This window comes from Scyliorhinus canicula, chromosome 1 (genome assembly GCF_902713615.1).
Source record: "Scyliorhinus canicula chromosome 1, sScyCan1.1, whole genome shotgun sequence".
Taxonomy (NCBI): Eukaryota; Metazoa; Chordata; class Chondrichthyes; order Carcharhiniformes; family Scyliorhinidae; genus Scyliorhinus; species Scyliorhinus canicula.
Window position 1 is genome coordinate 268,888,016 of NC_052146.1, and position 14,673 is coordinate 268,902,688.

The 14,673-nt window shown below is 48.4% G+C and overlaps 1 protein-coding gene across 4 annotated transcripts in view; it reads left to right on the plus strand.

The window, feature by feature from the left end:
- The window catches only part of plekhh2 (pleckstrin homology domain containing, family H (with MyTH4 domain) member 2), a 390,052-nt gene extending 384,760 nt beyond the window's left edge, over positions 1–5,292 (plus strand). For all 4 annotated transcript variants that reach the window (XM_038812971.1, XM_038812963.1, XM_038812954.1 and 1 more), the window contains one exon: positions 4,705–5,292. In XM_038812971.1, the coding sequence (XP_038668899.1) occupies positions 4,705–4,890 (186 nt within the window). In that variant the 3' untranslated portion in view covers positions 4,891–5,292. The remainder of the gene's footprint in view (positions 1–4,704) is intronic.
- The last annotated feature ends 9,381 nt before the right edge of the window (positions 5,293–14,673 follow it).

Sequence of the window (14,673 nt, forward strand, 5' to 3'; positions counted from 1 at the left end):
GGAGAAAATCCGTATTCGTCGTCGTCGTCCGAGTAGATGCTGGAAGGACCTTGGGTGCCAGTACCAAAAGGTGGTGGCCAGGATCCGCACGTGGAGTCGGCATCCCAAGGTGGCGGCGCCCAGGACCCGCACGTGGAGTCGGGGCCCCAAGATGGCGGCGCCCAGGACCCGCACGTGGAGTCAGCGCCCCAAGATGGCGGCGCCCAGGACCCGCACGTGGAGTCGGGGCCTCAAGATGGCGGCGCCCAGGACCCGCACGTGGAGTCGGCGCCCCAAGATGGCGGCGCCCAGGACCCGCACGTGATGGCGGCACCCCAAGATGGCGACGCCCAGGACCCGCATGTGGAGTCGGTGCCCCAAGATGGCGGCGCCTGTGGGGCCCTCGTGGTTGCTGCGGGCGGGGTTAGCGGTGCCGGCGGGCCGATTGGAGCGGCTGCGAGTGGAGGCAGCGAGGTGCGCAGGCCAGGCACGGGGGCCCGGGGGCGGCGAGCTGGGAGGAGCACGGTGCGCTGGAGGGGCCCCGGAGGAGAGAGAGAGAGAGAGAGAGACGAGCAGGCCAGGCGTGGGGGCCGGGGGCGGTGGGGGGGGGGGGGGGGGGGGGGGAGTTGCGCGGCTTCTAGGAGGGGGCCCAGAGGAGAGAGAGAGAGGCGTGCAGGTCGGGCGCCGGGGCCCGGGGGGGGGAGAGAGTTGCGCGGCGACTAGGAGGGGACCAGGAGGGCCCGGAGGAGCGAGAGAGGCGCGCAGGTCTCGGGGGGGGGGGGGGGGGGGGAAGAGGGAGGAGAGAGTTGCGCGGCGACTAGGAGGGGACCGGGAGGCCCCAGAGGAGAGAGAGGCGCGCAGGCCAGGCGGGCGGGGGGGGGGGTGCGTTGCGCGGCGGTTAGGAGGGGACCGGGAGGGCCCGGAGGAGAGAGAGAGGCGCGGGGGGGGGAAGGGGGAAGAAGAGTGTTGTGTGGCATCTAGAGGAACCGCAGTGACCATTTTGGCCTGGCAGACAGTGGAGAAGTGGCCCTTCTTCCTGCAGCTCTTACAGAGGGCGGAGCGGGCTGGGCAGGGCGGGCGAGGGTGTTTCGCGAACCCACAAAAGTAGCAGCGGGGCCCCGTGGACTTGTCGGGGCGTCCCGCGGCACAGGCCTGAGGGAGGTCGGGAGCGGCGGATGGCGGTGGGGAAGCGTACCAGGAGGCCCAGGATGGTGCCAAGCGGCTGGGGACATAGGCGCAGGCGTTTTGATCGGCGACCTCCAGGGAGGTGGAGAGAGTCCGTGCCTCAGTTAAGCTGAGGTCGTCTCTCTCCAGCATCCGCTGGCGGATAGCGGGGGACTGCATCCCAGCCACGTAAGCGTCTCTGATCAGTAGTTCCATGTGCTCCGTAGCTGAGACTGCGAGGCAGGAGCAACTCCTCCCCAGGGTATGGAGGGCCTGGTAATATTGGTTTAGTGACTCACCGGGGAGCTGTTGTCTGGTGGCCAGCAGATGTCGGGCGAATACCCTGTTGACTGGTTTAATGAATTGTCCATTCAGCTTTAGTATGGCTGCATCGTAATCTTTTTCCTCCTTGATTATCACGTAGGCGTCGATACCCACGCTGGAGTGGAGGATGTGCAGCTTCTGTGCCATGGTGGGGGGGCTGGTTGCAGATTCCAGGTGTCCTTCGAGGCATGTTAGCCAATGTTGAAAAAGTTCTGCAGTGTTTGGTGTTTGCGGGATGATGCGGAGGCATTTGGGCTTGATCCGGAACTCCATCTTCAAAAATCTAGCTTATTAAATTGATGAGCCATCAATTGCACGAGAGACGAGTTGCTTTACAAAAGTTAGGCTTTAATAAGTTAGAACTTAGCCCTGCGGTTGTCTACAATAAAATGGACGACCGCCAGGCGTTTGACTATTTATACCTCGGCAAGGAGGCGTGGTTAACTCAGCCCCTCGACCAGTCGGAGAGCTGTGACATGACTGGTCTCAACCCATCGGTTGAGAGGCACATGACCGACCAGAGCCAATGGTAAGCCGGTGTTCTGCCCCAATGGCAGACAGCTATGCAAATCATATCACCACAGTGACTACCACATACATGACCCGTCCATCCAAGGAAATCCACTTGGGTTGTGTGAAGTGCTCACTTAAACAAAATTGCCAATTCTCTATTAGCAATAGTCTTCAGCTGCACAGCCAGAGGCCTCAACAGTCGGTGGGGGTTATGGGTGATCAATGGGGCAGACAGGCAGGGACACAGGTTGCCCCAGGAACGGGTGTACACGATCCAGAGGTTGGCATTGTGGTGTCGCGAGCGGTTGCCCCCCCCCCAGTTTCTCCCCCAGCACCTCCCCCCACCCTCCTATGGCGGGCCACCTCTGTGGAGGGTCCCCACCCCCACTGTACACAGAGGTGACAATTCAAAAGAGTACTAATCGGCCCCAGCATACCAGTTACTGGGCAGATCGCTGAATGACAGGCGGCCGATGGATTAGGGTGGCTCTCGGTAATTGTATGGATAAAGGGCCTAAGTGGTGAACATTGGTTTCTCACCACGCTACGGCGAGGTCCCGATTTCACCTCGGGAGCGGGCGGGTTGCATCCCAAACTGTTTGCCGCCTGGCATGGTTCTCATTTTTGGATTCTGCCGCTATTCACCAGCCTCGTTTCGCTTGAGCAAGAGCGTAACAAGGCCAGACAATCGCACCCTGTGTGGCTGATCCTGGCCTCCTGAGAGCATTGTTGCTCAAGATGATGCCATTTAATTCAGTCACTCATGGACTGCCTCCACAGAATTGCCGGACTCTTGACGTGGTGGGGAACCCATATGATGTCAGAAAAGTTGCATTGGTAGTGGTAAATGATCCTTGTGGCTTTATTCGGCTCTATTGCCTGCCCGCCTCTGTGGAGAATAGGTTGCTGCCGCTAAAATCCAGGCCAAGATGTGTCTCCAGGAAGTGTGAATGACAGGATCATGAACATCTAAAATCAAAAAAAGGAAAAACAAGGGAGAGAAACCAAAACTGGGAAAGGAAAATTAAACAAAATTGGAGCAGAGGATTCAATCTGCAACTGTTGAACTCAATTGTGTTTGAGAGGCTGTAACATGCCCAGTCAAAAGATTAAATATTGGGCTGGATTCTCCACCTCGCAACACCAGATGTGAGAATCACAATTGGGTGTCCAGAGAAAATAAAGTTTCGTGCCCAGCCCCGTTTCAGGCGCCATGTTCCAATGCCTGAAATCCAGGTTTGCGTCATACTCAGACAGGGGCTTGCAAAACTGGCATTCGCGTTCATTTAAATATACTTACTAGGTTGGACCTAGGATGCTCCGCGTTTCTGCAGTGCTCCACCCCCCTCGGGCGCAAGTCACGTGGGTGCGAATTACTAATAGTATTTACAAATGGGGACTGGGCACCATGGCTGCAGAGGGGGAGCGGGTGGCTGAAAAAACACAGAAAAACCATTGAAAACTGTCTGACTTGCAGAGGGGTATCAGTGCTGGGCAGTAGCGGGGAGCGACTTGATGCTGAGTGCCTGGACTCGCATTGTCCCCTTTGGGATCGGGATGGCCTGGCTCAGACTGCCATTGCTGCAATCTGTCTTTTAAATGCACCAGCTTGTGCTTCTTGCGGGATCCTGGCTGCTCACACTGCTGCCTGTATCCTTTGAATGCTCAGAAGGCCTCTGGTCAATTTGGAACCCACTCAGACCACCCCTCTAGACACCCTCACACCCCTGCTGTATCATCAAGGGGATGAGCATGGCCAAGCTCAATCAGGGACCCACAATGTATTGACACTTCTGAGAAATGCTGCCCCACTGCAGAAGAAGCAGGTGATCAGCAGAACGCACCCTTACGAGATGACATCCGCACTGTGGCCCTTGGAGCCCTCCCTGGTTCTTTTCACTTTTCTGGGCAAAGGCCTCACTGGTTATCCCCACCCCTCTGGATCACCAGCTGTAGTCACCTGGTGAGGCTAGTGACTGCTTCTGCAAACACATCCCAGCAGTGTTCGGGACGCAAGCTTGAGTCTGTGGCCCATCCTGGGGAAGAGGGTGCTCCTCACTGGCATGGAGCTGTGGGTCCACCTCAGACTCCCAATCTCTGGGGGGTAGGACTTCTCTGAGCCATCTTGGTAACTGCAGTGAGTGGGTGGTAAATGGAGCGCTTAAAAACAGCTCCAGCTGCCATGATGTTTAGCACCAACTCCGGCCCCAGTGATTACAACACCCGCTCGGCCAGGAATTGCTCTCACTTCGCACCGGCAGTGCTGGCATTTGTATTCTTACCAAATAGCGCCCCCAACGGGAACGCAAACCACACCCGATTCAGTCCAACCATCAACCAGTCTTCCAAACCGAGAATCCTGCCCTCTCTCTCATGCTTATGTTAAACTTCATTGGAAAACTCAGGTGGCCAAGGCTAGAAAGGTCAGAATAGCAGCAAAGTGGATAGCCAACTGTGCACAGGGGCACATTGAACATACTGTCAAAATGTTTCTCCTCCTTGCTATGCCCTCAGGAACATAGGGGGGAAAAAAGTCATTCATTTGTTGCATGCTGATTTATTTTTATTCCTAGTACCATTTAAATCCATATTAGAAATAAGGCAAGTGCTGTAGCTCTAGTTTGCTATGACACTAATGACTAGAAGGTGACAGCTGAGCAGTCCTCATTTACATTTAAAAGAAAATTCTGTCATGAGCTTTGACTTACCAATTTTCTTTTACAGATTCTAGAAATCACTTTGTTGACAGCCAGTTACATCAATGGTTTCCAACATCAGAAAGGGACAGTTCACCACATGTCACTTCCATCTTCACTTTCTACTCACATGGGAGGACACAAATTAAAGGACTTGGGAAGTCAACCATTACTTTCATACTCCAGACCAACTAAAGAACCAACCTTATTATAATACTGATAGTATTGAAACCTAATGATATTTGTTATACAAAGCTACTTTGGAACCGTACTATTATCTGTGCTGAAATAAAATGTTTAAAGTGTTGGTAGGCAACTCGTGCAAAAATTCTCTGCACCTGAAATTTTTATCACTTGCAGTGAAATCCCCCATTTCTGGCAGGATGATGGCAGTGGTTCAAGAAAATTAATAACCAAATATTTTTATTTGTTTGTCGAATAATCCAGGCTCTAGTTCTCCTGGTCAGAGGGCTATTTAACACAGTGAGTTCCATGCTGTTCATAGAATTTACAGTGAAGAAGGAGGCCATTCAGTCCATTGAGTCTACACCAGCTTCCTACTTAAGCCCACACGTCCACCCAATCCCAGTAATCCCACCTAACTTTTTGGACACCAAGGGGCAATTTAACGTGGCCAATCCACCTAACCTGCACACCTTTGGACTGTGGGAGGAAACCGGAGCACCCGGAGGAAACCCACGCAGACACTGGGCAGCAGGGTAGCATGGTGGTTAGCATAAATGCTTCACAGCTCCAGGGTCCCAGGTTCGATTCCCGGCTGGGTCACTGTCTGTGTGGAGTCTGCACGTCCTCCCCCTGTGTGCGTGGGTTTCCTCCGGGTGCTCCGGTTTCCTCCCACAGTCCAAAGATGTGCGGGTTAGGTGGATTGGCCATGCTAAATTGCCCGTAGTGTCCTAATGAAAGTAAGGTTAAGGGGGGGGTTGTTGGGTTACAGGTATAGGGTGGATACGTGGGTTTGAGTAGGATGATCATGGCTCGGCACAACATTGAGGGCCGAAGGGCCTGTTCTGTGCTGTACTGTTCTATGTTCTAAATTGCAAAGTCGACACAGTCACCCGAGGCCAGAAGTTGAACCCTTTTCCCTGGAGCTGTGAGGTAGCATTGCTAACCACTGTGCCACCGTACTGCCCCAAAACATTATTTGCATTATGCTTTTTAACAGAATCATTTCTAGAACATCTCCAACCTCTGCACTCTAAGAATTCTATGATTACTTTATCCAGATATAAAACCTTGGAACTAGCTGCAGAAAGACTCCGTGAGCCTGACGTGATTTGAACACGCAATCTTTTGATCTGGAGTCAGGCGCACTACTGTTGCACCACAAGCCCAACCACTGCGTAACAGTTTACACTAACAATTAAAACAATCAAGAGGCTTGCTCTACCTAGACGCATAACTTTTATGAAGATCAAAAGCATATTACTTATAGTATATTACCAGAAATATAATTTCATTTTGAGAGGTCATGCAACCAATTAAAGTACATCTTCCTCTTAGTCACAAGCGTTTTAACTGATTTACTTGTATCTTATCTTTCAAGTAATATGTTTCAATATTTCTACGTTTTGATCCCAAGCCATGAAGTCTACCTGTATCTAATAATTAATTTATATTAATAAACAATTGTGTAAAATGATTATAATTCGCTCCTACCTTGAAGCGGGACGGTAGCATTGTGGTTAACACTGTTGCTTCACAGCAGGAATCAAACCCAGGTCCCTGCCCCAGGGACCTGGGTTCGATTCCCACTTGGGTCACTGTTTTTGTGGAGTCTGCATGTTCTCCCTGCGTCTAAGTGGGTTTCCTCCGGTGTCCTTCCACAAGTCCCGAAATAAGTGCTTTCAGGTGATTTGGACATTCTGAATTCTCCCTCAGTGTACCCAAACAGGTGTTGTAGTGTGGCAACTGGGGGATTTTCACTAATGTAAGCCTACTTGTGACACTAATAAAGATTATTATTAGTTACAAACTGTAAGTAACAGGAAAGTGTAGAAAGCATTCCATTATGTTAAATGTCAGATTCAAGCACAACGGTACCAGAAACAAAACAAAGGACAATCAGAATGGAATAAAACTCTGTCCAAAACACAATTGTAGATTTTGTAAGGCATGAGATAGTACAGATGAAAAAGATAACTCATTTAATTTCATCCTTCGAAAAAGGCACTATAATTGCCCCACCAAAGAATCCAATAATTTCTTAATGAGTCCGAATGTTTTCTTCCACTGTTCTGTCTTTTTTTTTCATACCGATAATAAAGGATGTCCTCCACAAAGGGAATTCCCAGTTATCTTTCAAGGCTAAAAAGCCAGGTTTCTCCAGCCTTTCCTTGTTTCTCTAAGGCTAGAAATCAGTGTCAATAGCTCCTATCTCAACTGTCCCCAGGACTTGTTTCCTTTTTGCCTTGAGATTTGGGGTCTGTCCCAAGCAACTCTGCCCATGAGTTACTCTTTCATCACGACTACTTGTGGATAGTCACTGTGGTATAGGATGTGATCATAGTATGATTTTTCTATTACTATCTTTTCAGCATTAGAATTTTTTGAATCATTTCAGATCATTTGCTTTCCTATGTTATTTCTTCTTTTCTATTTTATCAATATTTATTTTCAGTGCTCCTGTGAGCTTTCCTCCTAAACTCCAATTATGTTTGAAATCTGTTACCTAAAAGAGAACTCTGTACACTTATGCTGATATTCATGCATTTAAATTTGAATATGCCAATGAGAACATTTTAACTGTAAACATCCTTTAAAATAATGCATTTCCGAAGAAGTCATATTTGGACTCGAAATGTTAACTCTTTCTCACCCCACAGATGATGCTAGACTGGCTTAGTTTTCGCTGACTTTTCTGTTTTTATCTTTAAATTAATTGCAGGTTGCGCGTAAAAAGTGTCCAACAGATTCAAGGGACAAAGCACTTTTAAATAAATTTGGTTTAACGCTGCATTTGATTGACCTCCGTTTAATGTCAAACAGAAGCAATGCGAGACTCACTGTCTCAAGAATTATGACTGGGCATTTAATCCCAAATATACACTCCTAATTTTGGCACTGGTGCACACTAATGTTAAATTCTAATGTAAGTATGTTCTTAAATAATTTTCTTGTATCCATGCCACTCATAATTTCAAACATCTGAACCACCTTATTTTCTTCAATGGAGGCATTCATAGTCTCTCTTCACTAAAAAATCTCACCCATTTGGTTCTATAATCCTAGTTGTTACAAAGGTTTGAATTTACAACCATTTGAATAACAGTTTATAATAAAATACACTTTGGAATTTTGTGGGGCTGGAATTGACCACCCACTAGCTAGTGCGTGGTCAATCCTAGCCCCAATTGACCCCAAGTTTAACCAATTAACCAATAATTCGTAGAAAAATACCCAAAGTATCTGGCTCTTGACTGCTCAATACTTAGTCACCAAATTTGTAAATGTGAACACAATTACTGTTTATTTATAACAAAAACTATAATGAAATATGCAGCAAATACAACTGGTTAACTGTTATCTAATTTCTACTTGCTCCTCCACCTATATATATATATATATATATATATATATATATAGCCCTCGCCCTCGCCCTCGCCCTCGCCCTCGCTCTCGCCCTCGCTCTCGCCCTCGCTCTCGCTCTCGCTCTCGCTCTCTCTCTCACACACACACAAGACAGATGGCACAGAGGGGAAGAAATGGGTAAAATCATAAGTAAAAGGAAAAAGCTTTTGTTTGGGTGGAGCAGTAGTTAGCACTGCTGCCTCACAGCACCAGGGACCCCAGTTCAATTCCAGCCTTGGGTGACTGTCTTTGTGGATGTTACATGTTTTCCCCAGTCTGTGTGGGTTTCCTCCCACAATCCAAAAATGTACATGTTAGATGGATTCGCCATGCTAAATTGCCCCTTGGTGTCCAGGGATGTGCAGATTAGGTAGCATTACAGAAACATGGCAGGGGAGTGGGACTAGGTAGGGTGTTCTTTCAGAGGGCTGGTGCAGACTCAATGAGCCAAATGACCACCTTCTGCACTGTAGGAATTCTGTTCTGTGGTTTCAAATAGTTGTTTCCAGCACCTTATTCCTCTTCAAACTTTGCTTTCAGTTTGAGGCATTACTGTAGTTCCTTTCAGGTCTATGTAGTTTCAGAAATACAGCACACTCAGCCTTTCTAAAGAGAGAGACCAGGTTATTGTCTTTGCACCTGTATGGTCTCCCTGCAGATTAATTAATTCAGGTTCTCTGCAGCTTCAGAAATGCAGCACACACGGCCTTTCCGGAGAAACACAGAGGAGAGAGAGTAGGTCCTTGTCTTTGTGTGTCTAGAACTCAACCTTCAGGTCTCTGAGAACCATCCCACTGGGATAGGATCCACCTGTTACCAGGCAGAGTACGGCCTTTTGATCAATTCGTTGGCCGGAAATCAAAGTCCCACCCCATCTCTCTCACTTTGGTGTCGAAAGTCTGAAGCTCCTGTTCCATCTAGCAGAGACTAGCAGGGTGTTCCCTCCTGTAACTTCTGAATTCCTCATTCCCTGTGCTGCTTGACTTGAAGATACATATCAATTAATCATCCATGGATCAAAATGATAACAGCAAAATAAAAGAAAGAGGAAATAAATAGGAAGGACTCTTACAATGCAACTAGCCATGTTTATAGGCTTAGACTGACTGGATACGCCAAATGGTCTACGAACATGTCCAAATCCTTTACTAAGCCTTTACTAAACATTTATTATGTTTCCATATTTCACATTTAATACAAATCATTGTCCAGCTTTGTCCTTCTTAATAGTCCACTCATTTCTGTAATTTTGATTTTGTATTTTCCTTGCAATGTGGTGTTACTTTAAGACATAATTTGACGTCTGTGTTGATGAAAATTGTCACAGAGGAAAATTGATATTTGGAATGTGAAACATTTGTGACATGTTTTATAATATCTGTATATTAGGTCTGTTGTGTCATTGTAATCCATGCATATAAGAATGCATATAAAATTAAAATCGCTTATTGTCACAAGTAGGCTTCAATGAAGTTACTGTGAAAAGCCCCTAGTCGCCACATTCCAGCACCTGTTCGGGGAGGCTGGTATGGGAATTGAACCATGCTGCTGGCCTGCCTTGGTCTGCTTTAAAAGCCAGCGATTTAGCCCAGTGTGCTAAACAGCCCCATAATATTAATGTCCACAGTTTCATTTGGAATATTAAAACCTAAGATTATGTAACTATTTCGATATAATTTCACACAGGCTTGTTTATTTATATTATATATATATATATATATATCTTCTGTTTATTTCAATTTTAAATTGGCAAAATGAACATTTATTGTTTTTTTTAATGATTGTTATAAACATAGATAATTGCAATTAAGTGTGAGATAGTTTGGCATACATCTCCATACAGTTGTATTGTCTTAATATGTATCATACCATTAAAACGTTTTTAGTCATCCTATTTAATACACAGCCATTATTCAATTATTTATTTTGCTATATATTTGAATGGAAATACAAACTGATCATTTCACTGAATTACTTAACACTTAATAAACAAAGCACTTCTCAGTTTCGAATGGTTTGTACTTTTCTTTAACATATTAATTAAAATGTGCACAGTGGCAAAATACAATTAAAGCAGTATTATTTATCACAATTTTTAAAAGCCTCAAAAACATCACTATACAACAGATGACATGATTTGAATTTATTGGTAAATATCTGTGTGATCATAATCTGTAAGTTTTGTAAATTGTACACCTATTAAAACAGGGATCTATCTGACTTTCAATAATATTTTCGCGTATTCAAACCAGCATTGCCTATGTCATAGAGGACAATTTTGAGCCTGTGTTCGCTCAAAATGGCAGCGTGGATGTAAAATCTGGCGAGAATTGAAAAATGCATTTCTGTCCAGCAAGATCGCAATTTCTGATTTTCCAGGCCCCTTGCTGGTGGTGTGATGAGAAATCTGCCGTGGAAGGCCTAGAACCTCATATTAATATAATATTATCAATCAATAGCGAGCCCTCCCTCCAGAACTTCCCCACTTATTGAACATGGTGCAATTTACAACCCATGTATAAAATGGAGATTCTAGTGACCCCCCCCCCCTCCAAAGGGGATATCTGAGGTGAGTTCTCAGGTTGCCATTACCATGCATGGTACCAGTCACTGGGGGGGGGGGGGGGTTGTGGTCACTTGCAGGTCTTAGCAGCCCCTCATGCCTGTGAGCCTATAGGTGTAAAGGGATCTGGTATGCAGGCAGTGCTTCCCATGTCGTCCTCACTGGGCTTGTGGTGCTGCTATCAGAGCTGAGGGATTGCCCTTTGTGTGGCAGCTGGAAAGTCAGTGAGAGCAGGTGAATCCATAGGGTGAGTACTAGGGGTAACAAAGGTTCTTGGGTGAGGTTCCATGACATACCCTGCATGGCAGAGTAAGGGACTCTAAGAACTGGTGCTTTCCAGTCTCATGAGGCCTGAAGACCCTCACACCGGGGGGGGTGGGGAACACAGCTGCAGTGAGAATGACCCCCCCATGCTCAGGCAGCACTGAATCTAGACGACATAACCTGTATGGAAGTCCAAAGTCACTGGTTATGGAGGTCAGACTGTCCGGGATTAGTTTCTGGGTGGCTGGCTGTTCCAGTTGGAAGGCTTGTTTAATCTGCAGCCCATGTGAGCTGAGGAATGAGGCTACCCTCGAAGGATGAAGTTGACATGCTAATTGTAGTCTTCACACATATCAGATGTGCCTCATCTGCCACAGAAGAAAATAGTTGACTGATAAGCTCCCTGACCCTGGCAACCCCAGCGATTCTCGGGCCAGCGTCCAAAACAGACGCACTCGTTCCCCTCCGCTGCCTGGCAAGATCAAGATGTGGAGATGCCGGCGTTGGACTGGGGTGAGCACAGTAAGAAGTCTTACAACACCAGGTTAAAGTCCAACAGGTTTGTTTCAAACACGAGCTTTCGGAGCACGGCTCCTTCTTCAGGTGAAGAAGGCTCCTTCTTCACCTGAAGAAGGAGCCGTGCTCCGAAAGCTCGTGTTTGAAACAAACCTGTTGGACTTTAACCTGGTGTTGTAAGACTTCTTACTGGCAAGATCAAGCCACCACGTCTTGCCGGGCGGCTGAGGAGAAAGACGGCCACCACGCATGCGTGGTTCGCGCCGTCTGCGCGGTGAAGTCATCCACGCATGCGCGGGTTGGAACTGGCAACCCGTGCATGCGCGGATGACCTCACAATGCGCCGTTTTGCGCGTCATTTCCGGCACAACAAGGTCTCGGCCGGGAAAGACGGAGGCCCGCTCCTTGCCCCCCGGGTGGGGGTGAATTAGGTGCGGGGAGCGGGCCCAGAGGCCGTCGTGAACCTCGGCCGATTTCACGACGGCCATCCCAATTTTTATCGGGAGCGGAGAATACCGCCCCCAGTCTATTGAATGCACTGGAGTACCGAAATACCATGTTTGGAAGTGGGTAGGTGTTAGGGACTGCTGAGACTCACAAGGGTCAAAAGGTTTCATTCCGGTGGTATTGAGAGGGACAACTGGGGGAAGTGGCTATTGTGTGACGGGTGGAATGGAGTGAGCCTTAGTGGAAAGGCATTCACATAAGGGGAAGAGCATGGATGCATGTCCCAGATGCTGAGAGAGCTGAAGGTCAGGGTATTGTCAGGAATCCTCATTGCAGTTTGTTCTCAAATTTGTCCTGCAATGTGACAGATGGGAGACTGTAGACAGGAGTTCTGCCAGGTCGGATGGTGATGAAGTTTGGCATACATGGAACGTGAGTGGGTATAGGAGCACATGAGGGAATGTGGGGGGGGGGGGGGGGGGGTGCCATGGGCAGCACGGTAATAAAGTGGTTAGCACTGTTGCTTCAGAGCACCAGGTTCCCAGGTTCGATTCCCGCTTGGGTCACTGTGCGGAGTATGCACATTCTCCCCGTGTGCTTGGGTTTCCTCCCACAAATCCCGAAAGATGTGCTTGTTAGCTGGATTGTACATTCTGACTCCGCCCTCTGTACCCAAACAGGTGCTGGAATGTGGCGACTAGGGAATTTTCATAGTATATTCAATGCAGTGTTAATGTAAGCCTACTTGTGACAATAAAGATTATAAAAAGATTATTATTATGAGAAGTGTAGGCAATCTGTGAGGTGACTGGGTGAGAGATCACTATGAAGGGGTGCGGCAGTGTTCCATCAGGAGGCATACTTGGTCTGTCCGCACAAAGATTATTCATCTTCTAGCACTGTTGCTCCATCCTCTTATTTGGTGAGCTGGCACTCACTATTGCGGCCACTTCTTCTCAAGTGGGGTTGGTGACCTTGATGGAAGTCTGCGGGTAGAAGGTGCACAACTCTGCACCACATCATTCAGGAGTTTGGTGTGGGCTGACTCTGAATAATCTTCCTGGCAGCCATCCCGCGACTAGACTTGGGACAAGCGTAAGAGAATGCTGGGGAGGCATTTAAAAGGAGTGTCCCATTGATTGCAGAGAATTAGTTTTCCTAGTGGCGAGCAAATCAGACAAGTTGCCATGAGCATGGTGTGAATCACGTGGGGGGGATGTTAAAAAGGCTCAATATTCGGTGAGTGGGTGGTATTCTTGTCGATTTTCTCACCAGAACCAACACTTTGAAAAAATATGGTCAGCTTCAAACATAGATCGTGCCAAATTTCCTGCCTTAAGATTGGTTATTTAGTTTGAACGCAACAACCCAAGGAACTGAGCAGTGGCAGACAAAAGCAGCATTCATAGGTGTCGGAGAGTTAATGAGTCGGAGAGACTGGAAATGTCAATGCCTGACCATATAGTATTGGCATTTAAATGTGTAAAACTGTAAATGCAACCAGCCAGGATGATGATATAGGAGGGGATAATTCCATTCACACAACAAATATGCAGTGAAAACATTTAAGCAGTGCTTGTAGTGAAAGATGAAAATCTGGCAATAGAATACTCATTCTACGACTTCCGGTTGCGGCTATGACCAGCTAAGTCGCACGTTTGGCTGCTCCTGTTAGGAAGGTGTTTTCGGGCCGATTGGAGGGCCCCTAACGGCGCTGGAACGGCAATTCCCGGTGGGGGAAGGTTCCCAGAGGAGAACCCCGAAAAATTTATGGTCGTCACCCGAAGTGGGGCAGGAAAAAAAGCGGCAGCAGCTCCCCGAAAAAAGCGGGGGAAGAAATCCAAAATGGCGGCCGGCGGCGCACCCGAGGACTGGAGGAAATGGGCGGAGGAGCAGCAGGCCGTTCTCCTGCGCTTCTTCACGGAGCTGAAAGTGGAGCTGCTGGAGTCGATGAACGCGACGACCACCAGGCTGATGGGGGCACAGGCGACCCAAGAGGCGTCAATTCGGGAGCTGCAGCAGGAGATGACTGTGAGGGAGGAGGAGGCCACGGTCCTCGTGGGAAAGGTGGAGGTGCACGAGGCACTCCACCTGAGATGGCAAAACCGATTGGAGGAGATGGATACCCGCATGAGGCGGATAAACCTGAGGATCCTGGGCCTGGCAGAAGGGCTGGAGGGGTCGGACCTCCAGGGGTATGTGGCAGAAATGCTGGGCTCACTGATGGGGGCAGGGGCCGTCCCTTCGCCCCTGGAATTGGAGGAGGCCTACAGAGTAATGGCCAGGAAGCCAAGAGCGAACGAACCCCCGAGGGTGGTGCTGGTTCGGTTCCAGCGATTCAGTGACCGGGAGAGGGTGCTGAGGTGGGCCAAGAGAGAGAGGAGCAGCAAATGGGAGAACTCGACGGTGAGGATCTTTCAGGACTGGAGTGCGGAGGTGGCAAAGCGGCGGGCCCGGTTCAACCGGACGAAGGCGGTGCTGCATGCCAAGAGAATCAGATTCGGGATGCTGCAGCCAGCGCGCTTGTGGGTGACCTACAAGGACCAGCACCACTATTTCTAGTCCCCGGAGGAGGCGTGGGCCTTTGTCCAGGAAGAAAAGCTGGACTCGAACTAGAGC